General features: G+C 53.2%; 1 protein-coding gene across 1 annotated transcript in view; it reads right to left on the reverse strand.

Moving 5' to 3' along the window:
* Nucleotides 1–11,232, reverse strand: part of MGAT4B (alpha-1,3-mannosyl-glycoprotein 4-beta-N-acetylglucosaminyltransferase B) — a 54,458-nt gene extending 43,226 nt beyond the window's left edge. Inside the window, exon 1 of the mRNA XM_029053047.2 lies at nucleotides 11,089–11,232. Coding sequence (XP_028908880.1) covers nucleotides 11,089–11,185 — 97 coding nt within the window. The 5' untranslated portion in view covers nucleotides 11,186–11,232. The remainder of the gene's footprint in view (nucleotides 1–11,088) is intronic.
* Between the last annotated feature and the right edge of the window lie 8,508 nt (nucleotides 11,233–19,740).

Consider the following 19,740-nt stretch of genomic DNA (forward strand, 5'->3'; position numbering starts at 1 on the left):
AGCACTTAAGTCCCTGGTACATAGTAAGCCCTTAATGAATACCATGGAAAAAAGGATCTTACAGTCTAGAGGGGGAGACAGACATTAATATAAATAAATTACAGATATGTCCATAAGTGCTCGGGCAGAAGGTGGGGTGAGTGCTTGAGAATTAGCAGACATGTTCCCTGTTCACCAGTTTACAAGTACTTAAAGGGTAAGCAGTGTTGCCTAGTGGACAGAGCACAGGCCTGGGAGTCAGGACTTGGGTTCTAATCCTGGCTCTACCACCTGTCTGCTGTGTGACCTTGGACAAGTCACTTCACTTCTCTGTGCCTCAATTTACTCATCTGTAAAATGGGGATTAAGATGTGAGCCCCGTGTGGGTCATGGACTGTGTTCAACCTGATTACCTGTTAGCCTGACATGACTGGCTCCATTTTAGAAAGGCTGCCATTTCAGATCCTTGTAAGGGACATGTAGGCATAGCTCCCAGGGTGAGCTCAACAGCCTGACCATGCAGTTAAATCTTCTGTTCCTGCAGTTTGTGTGTTCCTCAAAAATGGGGGGGGGGGGTTGGTAGGGAGGAGGGGAGCGCCTTCTGGGTAGCCAAGGAATTGGAAGGTACCCAGACTCTTGGCTCTCAATGATCCGCTCCCACTCCTGCCAAGGGTTTATCGGGCTTCCGTAAACCGGTGTTGGGGCTGATCACGGGACACCGCATAGCTGGGGGACATCTGGGGGAATCCGTGACAAAATGCAGGGATTACGGGGACTCCGGCTTGTTCTTTTCTGGTGTTTTCTTGTGAGTATTCCCCTTCCTCTCCCCGAACTGCACTTAGGTTTTGCGGTTTTCTATGCTCATCATCTAGCCGAAGGGGTGCATCTGATGATGATGATTGGGGTATTTGTTAAGCACTTACTATGTGCCAGGCACTGTACTAAGTGCTGGGATGGATACAAGCAAATCAGGTCGGACACATCCCTGTCTCATATGGGGCTCACGGTCTCAATCCCCATTTTACAGATGAGGTAACTGAGGCCCAGAGAAGTGAAATGACTTGCCAAAAGTCACACAGCAGACAAGTGGCTGAACCACTGAGCCACATAGATTATGAGCCATAATCTAATCATAGATTTTTAGAGGCCATGACTTTCTGACTCGCAGGCCCGTGCTCTACACCATGCTGCTTCTCTTCTGGATGAGTTGCCCCAGGGCCACGTTAACACGCTAACCAGGTGATCCTCCCACCCCCACTCCAATCCTTCATTAATTGGTTACTGTTTTTCTTTGTTGCAGTTTTCACACTAAACTTGCTATTGTGACAGTCCACAGACACCCAAGGGTCTCCATTATCCTGTGATCTCCATACTGACATACCTTACTGGGGTGTGACACTACCCCAGCGCTTAGTGCAGTGCCTGGCACATACTAAGTGCTTAAATACCATTTTATAAAGTGCACAGGTGATGCAGAAGGGAGAGGGAGTAGGTGAAATGAGGACTTAAATTGGGGAAGTCCTCTTGGAAGAGATGTTATTTTGGTCCGGCTTTGAAGGTGGGGAGAGTGGTGGCCTGTAGTACCTTCCCCACTGCGTCATAGGGCGCCCTATACTTAGTAAATGCCTCAACGACTCCTTCGCTGTGCCCCGAGTGTCACAGAGCTGCAGCTGCCCATCCAAATCGGATTTCACATTGATCCACAAGCGCAGATGTCAATTTGGTGACCTGGAGGTCCTGGGCCAGAAGCCAGGAGGCCAGACTAAGTGATTGTACCTCCATCTCATCGATCTCTATCTCCTATCTCACCCAAGTCCCATCTTCATATCCAACAGACAATAACTCTCCCCCCCTTCAAAGCCTTATCGAAGGCACATCTCCTCCAGGAAGCCTTCCCTGACTAAACCCTCAATGCCTCTTCTCCCACTTCCTTCTGCATCACCGTTGCACTTGGATTTGCTCCCTTTATTCACCCCTTCCCTCAGCCCCACAGCGCTTATGTACATATCCATAAATCATTTATTCCCATTAATGTGTCTCTTCTTCCCACTGCAAGCTCACTGTGGGCAGGGACTGTCTACCAACTCTATTATACTGTACTCTCCCAAGCATTTAGTACAGTGCTCTGCACATGGTAAGCGCTCAATACATTTGATTGGTTGGTTACTTTCTCTTCTAAGCAACATTCTCCCCTCTCCTCCTCTGGGACTCTTGCCGGGGGCGGGAGGGTGTTCCACCTCCCTCAAAGGAGGGGACACTTGAGCCTTCTCAACCAGGTTAAATGAGTTCCATTTGTTTTCAAAATCATTTCCTTGTGAAATACACAAACATGGGAAGGGAAATAAATTACATTTTCACCACAACAAGAAGGTTTTGAGAGCAGCCCAAGCAACTTGCATGGAAGCTTTCCATTCTGCCGGGATGGGACCCTCCCCACTACGGCTTTCAAGCATTTTCTAAGCAATCTTTCTCAGTCCCTCCCTTTTCCTAAAATCCTACTTTAATCTGTTCACCATCCCCTGCTCACTCCCACTCAAGAGTCAACGGCAAAGCCCCTAATTACTAGAGCAGAGCCAACTTCAGGTGGTGCCTGTTCCCTGCTCGGAGTAAAAATCAGTTTTGATTTCTCAAACCTGTAAACTCCTCCCTCTAGACTGTACACTCCCTTGTGGGCTGAGAATGTGTCTAGCGACTCTGTTGGATTGTCCTCTCCCAAGAGCTCAGTACAGGGCTCTGCACAAGATAAGTCCTCAATAAATATAATCGATGGACCGACTTTTTAACTTTAGACTTCTCCGTCGCATCTTGGAGAGTGTGAGGGAGGACCCACAGGGGATCATAGCGACAACAACGATAACAATAATAATGATAGCATTTGTTAAGCACTTACTATTTCCTAAGTGTTGGAGCTGATATAATACCATTAGCTTCAAAAGATTCCACGCTCCATGTGGGGCTCATGGTGTAAGGGGGTGGGGGGGAGCAGGTACTGGAACCCCATTTTATGGATGAGGAAACTGAGGCCCAGAGAAGTGAAGCGACTTGCCCAAGGTCATGCAGCTGAGAATTGGTGGAGCCAGGACTAGAACCCAGGTCCTTCTGACTCCCAGGCCTGGGCTCTATCCACTATGCCACCCTGCTTCCCTTGGGGCAGAAGCACCCTACCCGGAAGCTGAGGCAGCCCAACCCAACTGCTCCTACCCTCCCGTGGAGGGTGGCCAAAGTCCTGTCGCCTCCTCACCCTGGGCCTGACCTCCCCGCCTCTTTCAGTCCTGCCACTCTCTCAGAGGGAAGGGCAGGCCTCCAAGCTTATGACTCTCCACCTTTGCCAAAACCAACATTGCTTCCGGGCAAACAGAGAGCTCTCCCCTCAACCCTCACCTGTGGGGGCACGCGGTAAAGCCGGGAGGACTTTCTGGTTCCTGGATTAGAACCCGAAACTCCCCAAGTCTTGGCAAGACGGCAAGTGGAGGGGAGGGGACCGTTTCTAGGGTTGGGCTGAGGACAGACATAGCATTTCCACATTCCCTTTCCCCTCCCAAATTCTCCCAGCCCTCACGGTTCTCCTGAGGTCGGGGTTACCTACACATGCCTGCGGAGCCGCAACCATCCGCCTGAACAGGGTCTTTGTGCCTCTTCAACTCCCCCTTCAGTGTGCTAGAGGGGAGAATTAAAAAATTCCTCCCAACCATTCCTCCCCCTAAACCAACTGCAGGAAGGGTGGAGAGGGCAAGCTGTGAGCTTTCATTTATTTTATGTCTAATAATAATATTTGTGAAGCACTTTCTATGTTCCAAGCACTATGCTCAATTCATTCATTCAATTGTATTGAGTGCTTACTGAGTGCAGAGCACTGTACTAAGCTCTTGGGAGAGTGCAACACAACAATAAACAGACACATTCGCTGCCCACAACGAGCTTACAGTTTACAGTATGTTGGGGAAGTTACAGAATAATTAGATTAGACAAATGGGACTCACAGGCTAAGGGGAAAGGAGAATATTTTATCCCCGTTTGACAGATGAGGAAACTGAGGCCCAGAGAGGTTAAGTGAGTGCCCTGAGTCACACAGCAGGCACGTGGCAGAGCCTGGAACCCCTGTCTCCAGACTCCCACTCCCTTGCACTGTCCATTAAGCCTCTAGCCTCTTGGATGTTTTCCACCTTCATCGTTTGTATTCTCCCAAGCTCGGCACACAATAAGAGCTGAAAAAATACTATTGATTGGTTTAAGGAGGGAACTGGGTCTCCAGCGCCACCCAGCCCAGTTACCTCGGGGAGGACAGCTGTCTGCAGGGCACAGTGTCCAGCTCAGCGTCCTGGGTGTGGAGAGATCAGGGCCTTCCCCTTCCCACCAGCCTGCCAAGACCTCAGTGCTCCAGTCTGCAACAGCGTCCCAAGATCCTTAATAATAATTACGGTATTTATATAGTGCTTACTATGTGCCAAACACTGTACTAAGCGCTGGGGTGGATACAAGCAAATCGAGCCACATGGGGCTCACGGTCTCAATCCCCACTTTACAGATGAGGTAACTGAGGCCCAGAGAAGTGAAGTGACTTGCCCGAGGTCACACAGCAGACAAGTGGCAGAGCCGGGATTAGAACCCATGACCTTCTATCCACTATGCCACGCTGCTCCTTCTACCTTTAGTCTATGTCTGGACACTACCCACACCCCTACGACCCTTGCTATCCCAAAGACATCACACATGCAACTGTGTTGATCCAGAAACAATATGAATATAAACTTGTCAATCATATTTATTGAGCACTTACTGTGTGTGGAGCACTTAATAATAATAATAATAATCATCATCATAATCATAATAATAAATGTAAAAGACTTATGAGGTACCAATCATTGAATGGAAACAGGCTACTAATCAAATCAGAAACAGTCCCTGTCCCATACGGAGCTCACAGTCTAAAAGGGAGAGACAATAGGAATTTTATCCCCATTTTAAAGGTGAGGAAACTGAGGCCCAGAGAAACTAGGTGACTTGCCGGAAGTCACGCAACAAGCAAATGGCAGAGCTGGGATAAGAACCCAGGTCTCCTGACTCCCCAAGCTGAGTTCCTTCCGCTAGCCTGCACTGTTTGGCTTTTTCTGCTCCTGGGCAGCTTCACTGGAAAAATAGGGAGGGGTTAGCAGTGGGGAGACAGGAGCAGAGGGAACAAAGCAGCAGATCTCTGATTATGCCAAGTCCTCCTCCATTTATGTCTCAAGTATTTGGTCTGAATACCCCAGAGGGGTCGGGGAGGTATGCAGCAGGGGAAGGGTAAGACTGCAGGTAGGAAAGGGAGAAAAGATAACCCAAGGGAAATACATATATACAAATAATGTATAAAATAGATGCAGGGGCAAACACACTTTTTCCGTTCTCTTCATCCACAGCGAAACTCTCAACTTTCAGACTTCAGAGAGAACATCCTCTCTCTGCTACCCAGCTTTGACCCCACACTCCCACCACCCCCTCCTTCCCACGGAATTGAAAATCCATTGGAGAAGAGAAAGGACCGAGGGCTCTCCAGGCTGGGGCGGGGGTGGGGGGGGGGGGTCTCCCAAGTCTGGTGAGGCGTAAACCAGAAACTCCTGCCCGGCTCTCAAACCTGCTACCCAGAGCCGACTTGATTTCCAAGTCCGGCTGAGGGCCTTGATGGAGAGCTCTCTCCAACTTCAAACCCTCTCCTAACTTGGTTGGGTTTCAACATAAAACAAATTTTTCTGCAGCCTCCCATTGAAATGTTTTTCAAGCTGCCTGAAAGGAGATGCCGTGTATTGATATTTCCCAACTGTTAGTGGGAAAGAAAATGCTTTTACCCGAGTTTGTGTGGATGCTTGCAAAAAAAAAAAAAAGCCCTATTCCTTCCCCAAGTGCTGGCATCTGCCAAACTTTCGGTCACTTTGGAGCTGAAATCAATCACTTCCCTAGAAGCAAACTTCCAGATGATCAAAATTAAATCAAATGGCAGCTCCATTCCCCATAGCACACAATCACTCAATAGTTCGGGGTGGCAGTGCCACAACAATGTCACCTGTGCATAAACTTTAAGGTGGAAGAGGAGTGATTTCCTAAACTAGGGGTCACCCAATAACTTGGGGCTCAGATGCTCAATTACAAAGGCATTAAGGCGAATGGCTAACAACTGGCTAAGCAACCCAGCCTTCAAGCATTCCCCCACTCGAGAGACAGGATGGGCAGCATGGGAAATAAAAAAAATGCAGGCTCCAACTTGCTTTTTCCATTCAATATAGTTTGGGGGGGGGGGGGGGGGGGTGTGTGTGTGTGTGTGTGTGTGTGTGTGTGTACACGAGCATGTGTGTGTGTGTGTTTTAACAGAAATAGCTGTACTTACGTTCGACAGTCACTTACCAGGGAGTGTTAAATGGGTGAACGGGAGTGAAGGGAGAGAATGGGGAGGGGGCCAGGTAGCAGTCAGAGTTTGAGGAAAGTTACAAATACATTTGAGCTGTTTTGGGGACAGTACAAAGGTTCAAATACTTTAGGGGCCGAGAACCTGGACACCTCAGCTCCCTCCTTCACCTTCTAATAACAACATTAATTATTGTGGTATTTGCTAAGCGCTTAAGCGGCGTGGCTCAGTGGAAAGAGCACGGGCTTGGGAGTCAGAAGTCATGGGTTCAAATCCCCGTTCGGCCGCTTGTCAGCTGTATGACTTTGGGCAAGTCACTTAACTTCTCTGTGCCTCAGTTACCTCATCTGTAAAATGGGGATGAAGACTGTGAGCCCCAAGTGGGACAACCTGATCACCTTGTATCCTCCCCAGTACTTAGAACAGTGCTTTGCACATAGTAAGCACTTAACAAATGCCATAATTATTATTATTACTATGTGTCAAGCACTGATACAATACTATCAAATCAGAAACAATCACTGTTCCACATGGGGCTCATAGTCTAAGAGGGGGGAGAACATGCATTTAATTCCCTTTTTATGGAGGAGTTCACCCACCACTCCATCTTGCTCACAAGCTTCCCTTCTGCTTAGTACACTGTAAGCGCTCAATAAATACAAATGAAAGAATGAAAAGTTCCTCCCCCTTCATAGCCAGCAGAGCAGTGCTCTCCCTACTGAAATCCCATCACCTTTGGGAGGCTTCTCTCTCATTAATCTCTCATCTCCTCACCCTATTTCCCCCCAAGTGACAATTCATCACTTCCTGTCACTTAAGTACTTGGGTATTCACTCTTTCTGCCAAACTGCGCCTTTAAACTCTTTTTGCTTCCCTCTACTTGTAATTTACTTTAGGGTCTGCCTCCTCCCTTAAATTGTAAGCTCCTTGAGGGCAGGGATAATAATAATGATGATAATAATGGTATCTGTTAAGCGCTTACTATGTTCCAAGCACTGCTCTAAATGCTGGAGTAGATACAGGCTAATCAGGTTGTCCCGCGTGGGGCTGGCACTTTTAACTCCCATTTTACAGATGAGGTAACTGAGGCCCAGAGAAATGAAGTGACTTGCCCCAGGTCACACAGCAGACAAGTGGCAGAGCCGGAATTAGAACCCACATCCCCTGACTCCCAAGCCCGGGCTCTTTCCACTAAGCCATGCTGCTTCTGGGAGCATAGGTAATAACTCTACTATACTCTCCCAAGCGCTTGGCACAGTGCTGTGTGCAGAGTAAGTGCACAATAAATACCATGAATTAATTATCCCTGCTCTAAAGGAGCTTATCTGTTTTTTCTTCTTCTTTATGGTTTCTGTTAAGTGCTTACTATGTGCCAGGCACTGTACCAACCTCTGGGGTAAATACAAGCTAATCAGGTTGGACTCAGTCCCTGTCCCACCTGGGGCTCACAGTCAATCCCCATTTTACAGATGAGGTAACTGAGGCACAGAGAAGTTAAGTGACTTGCCCAAAGTCACACAGCTGACAAGTGGCAGAGCCAGAATTAGAACCCACAACCTCTGACTCCCAAGCCTGTGCTCTTCACAAAGTGCTTTTTCTGTGCTGAGCGCTGGGGGAAGATTCAAGATAATCCAATCAGACTGCAGCCTGCATCACACCAAGGTCACAATCTCTGAGAGAAAGAGTAGGTATTTTACCCCATTTTACAGATGGGGAAACTGAGGTATAGAGAAGTGAAGCAATATGCGCAAGGACACCCCATGGGTGTATCATGGAACTGGGACTAGAGCTGGGGTCTCCTGTGGCAGGAAGCAATCAATGGTATTTGTTGAACACTTCATTCATTCAATTGTATTTATTGAATGCTGTGTGCAAAACACTGTACTAAGCGCTTATGGTGAGCAGAGCTATGCACTAAGCCCTTGGGAGAGCACAAGGTAAACAGATTTGGTAGACACATTCCCTGCCCAAAGGAGAATATGTTCTAGAGGGAGGGGAGAGACAGACGTTAAAACAAATTTAACGGAATGAACATAAGCGCTGTGGGGCTGAGGATGGGGGTGAATATCATGTCCCTTCTAGACTGTAAGCTTGCTATGGGCGGGGAACACGCCCACTAATTCTGTGGTACTGTACCTTCCCAAGTGCACAGTCCAGTGCTCTTCTCATAGTGAGCGCTCAATAAATACCATCCATTGATTGCTTAAAGGGTACAGAGCCCACTGCGAAGGCGCTGCAGAAGGGAGAGGGAGTAGGGGCACTTCCCAGATTGGGGCACGGGGGACAGAAGTGGGGGTGCGGAGGGAAGCGCCAGCCAGGAAGGGGTGGACACAACCTTCCGAGGGCCGCAGCTCCGGGTTCTACCAGCTGAGCTGCAAGGGATGGCTCTTCCCGGCAGTTCCGAACAGAGGGTCTCAGAAGGCAAGATTCGGCTCTGGCAGGCTTTCAGGGCAGAGAGGACTGTGGGAGGGACTGTCTGCTCAGCGGGGCGGCTGCCCCCACAGCTCACTCCCGGCCTCCCTCATCCCGGGCCTCTGACCAGCCAGGGGAGTTCGCTAATTGGGACCGAAAGGTCCCCTCCATGCCCGCCCCAAGGTGGTGGCTTTGGAGCCTGTTAGGTCTTTGAAGCCTGCCTTCCCCCCCCCCCCCCCCCCCCCCCCCCCCCCCCCTCCCCCCCGCCGCCGCCACCACTGTTCGGAGTAAACAGCTGACACAGCTGGTGGCAGTCCCTTATTCATTCATTCAGTCGTATTTATTGAGCGCTTACTGTGCACAGAGCACTGTACTAAGCGCTTAGAAAGTACAATTCGGCAACGGAGAGAGACAATCCCTACCCAACAACGGGCTCACCTTCCAGTCCCCACTCTGCCCTTTGTAGGGGCTGAAGCCAGAGGCGAGACCAGCTTTTCATTTTGTGTGTGGGGCAGAACAGGGGGCAGTCTTCGACTAATCAATCAATAGTATCTATGGAGGGCTTCTTTTGTGAAGAGCATCGTGCTAATGCTCGAGAGGGCACAACTCAACAAAGTACATAGGCGCGACCCAGGCTCTCAAGGAGCTAGGAGTCTAGTAGGGGAGGCAGACACTACATCGAGTGCAAGTGGGGGGAAAGCAACAGAGTGTCAAGCACTAAATGTAGGGCAAAAAGTCTCCATTTTGAGCCTTTCCAGTCCGGACTGGAAGCTCAGTTCTCTGGGCAAGCCCGGGCATCTAACTCATCTTCGAAGGGGCAGCCGTCGCACTCCGTGGACTCTGGGAACCGGGCAGGGAAAGCGGCTCCCTCCCCCGGGGCCGGGGCAGCGGGCAGGACACCCAGCTCTGGGATGTGCTTGTTTGCAGCGTTCCCTGGCACGAAGCACCGGGTACCTGGGCATTGTTCTCTCCCAGACCCTCAGCCCAGTGCAGCCCAGAGTGTGCACACTATTGACTGACCGACTGATTGACTGAGAGGGATCCAAAGTATGTCCGTCCCCTGCCAGACGCTGTCTGGATGCCGGAGGCCCAGAGGGACTTCCCCGAGCTCCCAGGCCGGGGGTCCCGCTGGAACCGGAGCGGGACCACGAGGGCACCGGCCGAGGGCACCGGCCGGGGGCACCGGCCGGGCCCACCGGGGTCGGCACTCTAACCTCTGGGTGGGAACCTGGGCCTCGGCCCCCGTCCCCGGGTGGGAACCTGGGCCTCGGCCCCCGTCCCCGGGTGGGAACCTGGGCCTCGGTCCCCGTCCCCGGGTTCCCGGGAACCTGGGCCTCGGCCCCCGTCCCCCGCCCCTCCGGTGTCCGGCTCCACCTCGCGCTCCGCCTCCCACAGATGCTCCTGCCGGGCTGAGTGGACCAAGAGCTGGGGTCACAGGCGAAGACACGTCCCTCCTCTCCCCCCGGTATCCTTCTGGCCAAACGGGTTACTGTCCGGGGACGCTACCAGCTACTTGGGGGAGCACCCCAGATCCCAAGCAAGGGAGGCGTCGGCCCCTACATCTCCCGGGGCTCGGTGGCCACAATTAAGCCGGGTAACCGGGCCTCACTCGGCGCCCCACGGCTCTCCCACCGCTCTGCCGCTCTCCCGGACAGGCGAGGCGGGGTGTGTGGGGGCGCGGGGGGCTGCCGGCGGGAGGAGGATGGCCAAGGGGGCACACGGAACGCGGAGCCCCACAGAGGGGCCTGAGGTGGGAAGGGGGGAAGATTATGGAGACCGGGGAGGCTGGAAGAGGGCCAGGGCCGGGGCCGGGGCCGGGGCCGGGGGGGCGAGGGGGTGACGGAGCTCGGGGGAAGGTCCGGAAGGCCGAGATGATGGAATCTGGAGGGGTGGTAAAGGGGGGAGATGATGGAGCCGGGGGGCGCGGGCCGGGGGGCGACGGAGGGAGGTAAGAGGGCCTAGAGTGGGAAGAAAGCGGAGACGGTGGAGCGTGGGGGTGGAAGGAGACGGCCGAGGCCGGGAGGCGGAGGAGACGGCGCCGGAGGGGAGGGGAATGACGGAGGTGGGCTGGGACGGTAACACAGCCCGGAGCCGACCGGTGGGGTGGAGAGACATGATGGAGCCGGGGTCGGGAAGGAGGGGGTGATGGAGCCGGGGTCGGCAGGGGGCCGCTCGGGCGAGGGATGCGCGGCGCGGAGCCGGAGAGGAGACCCCCGGGGCGGCGGGCCCGGCTCGGTTCGGCCCGGCCCCGCCCCGGCCCCGGTCCCGCCCCTCCTCCGCCCTCCCGGGCCCTCCCGGCGACCACTCGCTCCCTCGCTCACCTTTCTGGCCGCTGAAAGCCGTGTACCAGGACAGCGACAGGAAGGCGCAGAAGCAGAAGAGCAGCAGCGTCAGGAAGGTGCCATTGCGGAGCCTCATCGCCTCCTGCTGCTGCTGCTGCTGCTGCTGCTGCTGCTGCTCCTCCTCCTCCTCCTCCGGGGCGGGGGCGGGGGCGGCGCGGGCAGCGGCGCGGGGAGAGGCCGCATGTCCCGGACGGACGGGCGGGCGGGCGGCCACGGCGGGGAGGAGGAGGACGAGGAGGAGGAGGAGGAGGGAAGAGGAGGAGGAGGGAAGAAGAAGAGGGAGGAGGAGCGGGAACGGCAGGCGGGGGGAGCCCGGGGAGGAAGGAGAAGGAGGAAGGGGGAGCGAGGGCGAGCCCAGCTGGTTGGAGCCCGCGCGTTCGCTTCCCTGGGACCCCGAGGAGGGGAAGGGAAGAGGAAGGGGCCGGGGCCGGGGCCGGGGCCCCGCGCCGGAGAAAGGCGCTGTAGCAGGGAGGCTGCGGAAGGGCGGTGGGGGCGGAGGCGGGGCCGGGGGCGGGGAGTTAAAGGGACGGGGCGCGCCGGCGCGGCCCCTCCGCCTGCGGGCTCTCCGCCTCCGCCTCCGCTTCCGCCAATGTGTCTCTCTGTGCGTCTCTCGGTCTCGGGGTCTCGGTCTCTCTCCCCCTCCGTCATTGTCTCCGTGTATCCGCCTGGCGGCCTCTGTCTCCGTCCGTCCCGTCCCCCCCTGTCTTTTTTCCTCCCGCCCGCGGGGACCCCGCGACCGAACCCACCCCTCCACCCCTCCACCCACCCCTCCACCCCTCCCCGTCGCTCCCGAGTCCTCCTCTCCCGCGGAAAACACAAAGGGGCAAGTTCCCGTTTCCTCGTGGAAAGGGGAGTGACGTCAGCCCGCGCGAGGCTCCCCCGTCACCCGCCGCCGCGGACAATAATAACCACGACGATGATGATAATCATTCATTAGGGGATTCGTTAAGCCCTCACTCCGTCCCGAGCACGTTCTAAGCGCTGGGGCAGATAGAAGGTTGTCCCACGTGGGGCTCGCCGTCTGAATCCCCCGTTTACAGATGAAGGAATTGAGGCCCAGAGAAGTGAAACGGTCTGCCCAAGGTCCCCGGCAGACAAGTGGCGGAGACGGGATTAGAACCCATGTCCTCTGACTCCCAAGCCCGGGCGCTTGCCACTGAGCCGGGCTGCTTCGTTTCGAGCATCCCCGGGATGGCGGAGGGGACATCCATTGAAGGGGTGCCAGGGCACCACCGCAGGGCAGAGGCCGTCCTCGCCCCCCTCCCCAGCCCCGGCCGGCCGGACGGCCAGCCGGCCAGCCGGCAACCCACCTTGGTCCTCCGTGGCCACGTCCCTGTGACATGGGGACCACCTTGGCTTCCCCGAGAGGCAGTGGTCAGGTTTGCCCCGCCTTGTTTCTGGAAGGGGCAGGAGTGGGGCCGGTCAAGCAAGTGGATTCCAAATGGACCGTCGCCGCCAGCCACTCACGGGCCCAGGAGACGGGGTGGGGGGGTTGAGAGGGACAGAGGGAGGGTCAAGGCACCCAGATTCATTCATTCATTCATTCAATGGTATTTATTGAGTGCTTACTGTATGCAGAACACTGTACTAAGCGCTTGGGAAGTACAGTTTAGCAATAAATAGAGACCATCCCTGCCCAAAACGGGCTCCCGGATCACTCCGGTATCCGGCCAGAGGCTCCCACATCAGGCTGGAGATTCCGTCTCTTCCCAGCCCAGAGGGGAGTGGATTGGGAGGTGGGCTTTCCTTATTTGTGCCACCCCTATTATATACTCACATGCAGGCACACAAAAAAAAGTCCACGAAAAAAACACATACACATCCATGCCCTTGAAATACACACAGTTGCTGGGGATGGGGACAGGAGGTGAGCTTTCCTTGCTTGTGTGATTCCTAGTACACCCACACACATACATACAGCACCCATACCCTTGTACACTCATGTAATACACACCATCGCTTTTCCCACTCTGCATTCATCTCTTACCATAGAGAGGATGGTACAAATGTTTGCCCAGATCCAGCTGGACTGAGCTTAAAACCCTGGAAATAATAGGAGGCTTGTGATGCAAATGGTGACCTATAGTCACAAGAGAGGAGGAAAGGCCGGGTTGGTGAGGCTGGGGGAGAGAAGTAGCAGGAAAGGGGGTGGGAGGAGGAAGAGGGAGAGAGTAGTAGTAACAGTATTATCTACTCCGTGCAAAGCACTGTACTAAGCCCTGCGAAAAAGTACACAGAGGAGATCTGCTTATTATTGTATTGTACTTTCCCAAGCTCTGCACGCAGGAAGTGCTCAGTAAATAAGATTGAATGAATGAATGAATCTGGACATGGTTCCTGCTCCCCAGGAAGATCACGATCCATGGGTAAGGAAGGGAGAGGGACTGAGTGAAAGGCACATTAGGAAAGATGGAAATAAAAAATGTAAGAGAAAATGAAGATGATAAACGCGACCAGAGCAGTAAGGTGCCGTGGCTGGAGGAGGCAGGGTTTCAGAGTCCAGCAGTAACCAGAATAAAAACCGCAGTCTCGGCCTCAGTCTTCCCAGGGTCCTGGAAGTTGGGAAGGCCTCACGCTGCTGCCGACGCCTGTGTCCTCCCCGAGCTGGAGCAGAGGTTGACGGGAGTCCCAGAGGTATGGGGTGGGGGCAGCTCCTCTCCCATACGCTCGACCGGGTGGTCTAGTCCTAGGGGCCCGGTCTTGGGTGCGCTCTGCTGCCAATGGGGGGGGGGGTGCAGAGGGTGGGGACCCCACGTGGGTCTGAGGCCCCAAAGCTGGACAAGGTGGCAAATGGGATAAACAGTCTCCTCAAGGTGGTCACCACATGGGGCATTCAAGATGGTGCCAGTATCTATCAATCAATCAATTGTATTTATTGAGCATTTACTGGGTGCAGAGCACTGTACTAAGCCAGTACCAGAGACTTCATCAAGATGGCCTCCTGGCATCCTGGCATTGCAGAGTTCTTGCCCCTCCCACCAGCCCCATCTTTCTGCATCCAGAGCAGCCATCTTTAGTCCTCTCTATTAGGGGATTCTCCACTTCCCCATATCGATCCTTAGGTTGTGAACCCCAAGTGGGACAGGGACTGGATCCAACCTGATCATCTTGCATAATAACAATTGTAGTATTTGTTAAAAATAATAATGATGGTATTTGTTAAGCACTCAATATGTCAAGCACTGTTCTAAGTGCTATGCTAAGCACTTACTGTGTGCCAAGCACTGTACTAAGTACTGGGGTAGATACAAGGTAATCAGTTCCCACATAAGACTCAGAAACTAAGTAGGAATCCCCATTTTGCAGATGTAGGAACTGATTATCAGAAAAGGTAAGTAACTTGCCCAAGGTCACATAGCAGATAAATGGCAGAGCCAGGATTAGAACCCAGGTCCCCTGATTCCCAGGCCTATGGTCTTTCCACTAGGCCATGTCACTTCTCAAGATGATTCTTCCAGCTATACCAGTACTAAGCACAGTAGTCGGTACATAGTAAGCACTGAACAAATTCCACCATTTGGGGATTGCTATTAGTTCCCCACAGCATAAGAGAGACAGCAAGGGTAGTCACTGGCCTGGTCAGCCATTCTAAGCACTTAACACCGAATTTATTGGCATAGATGCCCCACTTTTTGGCATAACTTTTGCAACCCCAGTATGGAGGAGGGGCTCTGATAAGTAGTCAGTCGATCATATTTATAGAGGACTTCTTATGTGCAGAGCACTGTACTAAGCACTAGGGAGAGTACAATACAACAATATAACAGACGCATTCCCCGCCCATGACAAGTTTACAGTCTAGAGGGGCAGACAGACATTAATACAAATAAAACTGCAGATAGGTACATAAGTGCTGTGGGGACGGGGAGGCTGGGGGGACGGGGAGGGTGAGGAAGAGGGAGAATAACGAGAGCAAGTCAAGGTTTAAAGTTCAAAGGAGAAACAAAGAGAGGAAAAGAAAGGAGGGGGAGGAAGAGGAAGGCAAGGGGGCACTGGAGACTGCTTATGTCTTCTGCCCTCTCCCAAGTGCGTCACACCCCTCCCACCCTCTTCTCTTTCAACTGGAGTTGGAAGCTTCAGTGAAGAAACCCCCTCCCAGCCCCAGCCTGTGTCTGTGGTTTTAGCAGGCTATGACCTTTGCTCAAACCCTCTCCCCTTAGTGGATTCTAATCCTGGCTCTGCTATTTACCTGCTGTGTAACATTGGGCAAGTCATTTAATGTCTCTGGGCCTCGGTTTTCTCATCTGAAAAATGGGCATTATATACTTGGACTTCTACTTGGACTGTGAGCCCCGTGTTGCAGAGGAACTTTTATCCAACCTGATATTCTCCTTTTTCTACTCTAGCTTGATCCACTATCCCTACATTCAAAAATAACCTTTCATTTTTCTCTTCAAAAATCTGGGACAAGGGTGGGAAATCATGCAGTGAGACAATATGGAATATTGATTTATTTACTCCGTTGATTTATTCATTGTTTGACTACTGTTGTTTCTACTAATTGTATATGCTCTCCCTCTTATTCCTAGGCTGTGTTTACAGTTTGTGTCTACCTGTGTCCCCCATTCAGATGGCAATTCCTCAAAGGTAAAGGTACCATCTTTCGTGTCAGGCCCCCCAAGCACGTAATAAGTGGCCGTGAACATAGTAGCATGGCCTAGTGGAAAGGACACTGGGTTGGGAGTCAGCGGACTCGGGTTCTAATCGGGCCTCCGCCGCTTGTCTGCTGTGTGACCTTGGCCAAGTCACTTCACTTCTCTGTGCTTCAGTTACCTCATCTGTAAGCTGTCAGACTGTGAGCCTGATGTGGGACAGGGATCGGGTCCAACCCGATGTCCTTGTATTCTCCCCCAGAGCTTAGAACGGTGCTTGGCACATCGTAAGCGCTTAACAGATACCGTTATTTGTTGATGGTGATCATCATTCATGAGAAGCAGCGTGGCTCAATGGAAAGAGCCCGGGCTTGGGAGTCAGATGTCATGGGTTCTAATCCCGGCTCTGCTGCTTGTCAGCTGTGTGACTAAGTCACTTAACTTCTCTTTGCCTCAGTTCCCTCATCTGTGAAATGGGGATGAAGACAGTGCGCCCTACGTGGGACAACGTGATTACCTTGTATCTACCCCAGGGCTCAGAACAGTGCTTGGCACATAGTAAGCGTTTAATAATAATGTTGGTATTTGGTATTTGTTAAGCGCTTACTATGTGCCGAGCACCGTTCTAAGCGCTGGGGTAGACACAGGCGAATCAGGTTGTCCCACGTGGGGCTCACACTCTTAATCCCCATTTTACAGATGAGGGAACTGAGGCACCGAGAAGTTAAGTGACTTGCCCAAAGTCCCACAGCTGACAAGTGGCCGAGCCGGGATTTGAACCCATGACCTCTGACTCCAAAGCCCGTGCTCTTTCCACTGAGCCACGCTGCTTCTCTAACAAATACCGACATTATTATTAGTAGTAGGTGTTCAGTATATAGCACTGGTGTGGTGGTGTCGGTGGTATTCGGTGCGCGCGCGCACACAGCGCGGTGGGCGGGGGGAGGAGGGGGGCCGGGCGTCACCGAGCCGACAGCGCCACCTCCTGCCTCCTCCGCGGCACTGCGGTTCAGGGCGAACGTGGCCTGTGCGGGGCAATGGGGGCCCTTCGTGGGGCAACTGCGGGGCTGCTGAGCTGGGAGTGGCGAGCTGGAGAGCGAGAGGGTGGAGGACCTGGAGAGCTGGGGAGTGAGTGAATCTGGAGCACTGGGGCCCTAAGGAGTGGGGAAACTGCAGAGAAGCAGCGTGGCCTAGTGGATCGTGCCCGGGCCTGGGTTCTAATTCTGGCTCTGCCGCTTGTCTGCTGTGTGATCTTGGGCAATTCACCTAATTTCTCTGGGCCTCAGTTACCTCCTCTGGAAAATGGGGATGGAGACCGTGAGCCCCACGAGGGACGGGGATTGCGTCCAACCCCATTAACTTGTATCTACCCCAGCATTTCGTACAGTGCTTACGCTTAACAAATACAGTATTATTATCTGGAGAATCCTGCTGCCTCTCACTGCTCTCCAGTGTGGCACAGTGCAGTGCTCTGCTCACAGTACACTGAAAGTTCCTCGAGGTTAGGAATCGTGTCTACCAACCCTCTTGGACTCTCACTTGAGAGGGCAGGGATTATGCCTACCAATCCTGTAAAGGGAGAAGAGAAGAGGACCCAGAATGGAGCCCTGAGGGACACCCCCACCCCCCAGGTAGGAGGTAGAGGAGGAGGAGCCCGAGAAATAGACTGAGAAGGAGAGAAAGGAGGAGAACCCAGAGAGGGCAAAGTGAGCTGAACCGAGGGAGTTAGTATTTCTGGAAGATAGGAGAGGACGGCGGTGTCGGAAGCATCCGTGAGAGGGTGCCTCAGTTGCGGGGGGTAGGAGGCGTACAGCAGCAGAAGGAATTGGGAGTGAGGGGAGTGTGTGTGTGTGTGTGTTGTGATGTGATGTGATGTGTGATTTCCTATTCAGAGCTCCCTCCCAGGCCACGAGGAGAAAGGCAACTGATCATGGGACTGCCTGAATCACAGCCACCTGACCTGAAGTGGGGCGGGGGAGGAAAGGGCCCGGTTTGGGGGGCTCCATCTAGTCCCAGCCCCGGCCCGGCCCTCCTGTTTCCATCTCCTGGCTGGAAGGAGCCTGGCTGATGCCCCTGACGCCATCCGCTATCCGGAGTCCCACCACCGGGACGCAGCAGGTCCCGGCTCCAGGCCCAGGCTCAGACTCCGGGCTCCCTCAGCCCCTGCCTCATGGCATCTTGCTCCCTCAGCCCTGGCTCCTGGCTCCTTGCTCCCTCAGCCCTGGCCCAAGCCCTTGGGAGAGTATGATATAACAGAGTTGGTAGACACGTTCTTGCCTTAGCTTGCAATAGCCTTGACAATGCCGAACCTTGGATTCGTATAGCAAAATACCCAAATCAGACATCTATTGAGATTATGCATAATTTAATATTATTATTAAGATTGTTATCTATTAAGTCTCCGGGTTAAGCACTGGGCTACTTAGAATGTAGATGATACTGTCCCTTCTACAACTTAATCACTTGTACCTTCCAGCGCTTAGAACAGTGTCTGGTACATAAGAACTGTTTAACAAATACCAGTAAAAAAAATGTTTCTTGATAAGGACCATGTCGTAAGTATCTTCTCTATATTTCTTAAGCCCTTAGACGGTGAGGCCCATGTGGGACAGGGATTGTGTTCGATCGTATTATCATTCATCTACCTCATTGCTTGTCCCAAGCATTTAATAAATATCGTTAATAATGTCGTCATCATCATTATACCCATAACAGAGCAGAAGGCAGAGAGCGAACCTTAGGGCCTAAGCAGCAAAAGATCAATCAATCAATCAATCAATTGTATTTATTGAGCTCTTACTGTGTGCAGAGTACTGTACTTAGCCCTTGGGAGACTACAACACAACGATATAACAGACACCTTCCCTTCCCTGTCCACAACGGGTTTACAGTCTAGAGGAGATCCACCTGTGAATGACTAAATCTGAGAAACGAACAAATATTTGTCTCCAAAAACCTGGCTCTCTTCCACCCCTCTCTGATGCAGCCTGATCCGTTAGCACGCAAGCTGGGCTGTCCTTGAACTCTGAGCGACTGCAACAGCCCGAGACTCTTGTGAAAGACAGACTTTGCCCCGGTGGGGGCCTTTAATCACCCTGGAGTGGGCCTAGAGTGGGCCTGGGGCCTCCAGAAGGTTCAGGATGAGGGAGTTCGAGTCGTGTCCCGTCCCCCCGCTCCCCCCCTACCCTAACCGGTGGTGGAACTAAGTGCTGGGACTTGGCCAGCCAGGACTAAGGGCAGGGAGGGAGGGGTGGGGGCTGAGCGGTTGAGTCACTTTCAAGGGAAAGTACCTTTATCCCTGCTCACAGGGCCCCAGAAGGGGGCCCATGGATGGACGACCGACCGGTCAGTGGCCCCCACTCTTCCGCCCTTGGATCTGGAAGACTCAAGAAGGGACCAAGCAGGGACAGCCCTGGGCCTGAGGAAAGTGATTCGGCCCTAGGAGAAAGCAAAGACCTGTAGGTCTTCCTCCTCCTAGCCCTCGTTTCCCCACCCCTCATCACTCCTCCCTCCCCCCTCCCATCAACCCCCCATGCCTCCCACTCACACACTCCCTTAGCTCGCTGAACTAAGGCATGGGAGTTTTGAACAGGACCGGGAGGGGTTCGGGTTTCAATATTTCTCCTTTATCCAGCTTGGCTTTGGGGGAGGTGGTCCTGAGGGGAGGGCACTGGGGGAGCGGGCTCTTTTCGGGACAGCCGACCCTCATTTGGGGCACAGGATAGTGGGCCTTCCTTATGCCGGGCAAGGGATGCCCGTGGTGTCACATGCGCCAACCCCGACACGGGGCCGTGATGTCACGGGTGCCATTTCCTGGAAGTTTTCCGGGACATGATTCCATATCGAAATCGGACAGGGCGACTTCCCTGAAAATGGTAACTGTGGGATTTGTTAAGGGCTGATTTATGTGCCAAGCACTGGGCTAAATGCTGGGGCAGATATAAACCAATCAATTAGATCAGGCACCGTCCCTGTCCCAAACAAGGCTCACCCTCTTGAGGGAGATAGGGTTCACACAGGTAGAGAAGGATCCTGGTGC

The sequence above is a fragment of the Ornithorhynchus anatinus genome, chromosome X2, assembly GCF_004115215.2.
Source record: "Ornithorhynchus anatinus isolate Pmale09 chromosome X2, mOrnAna1.pri.v4, whole genome shotgun sequence".
NCBI lineage: Eukaryota > Metazoa > Chordata > Mammalia > Monotremata > Ornithorhynchidae > Ornithorhynchus > Ornithorhynchus anatinus.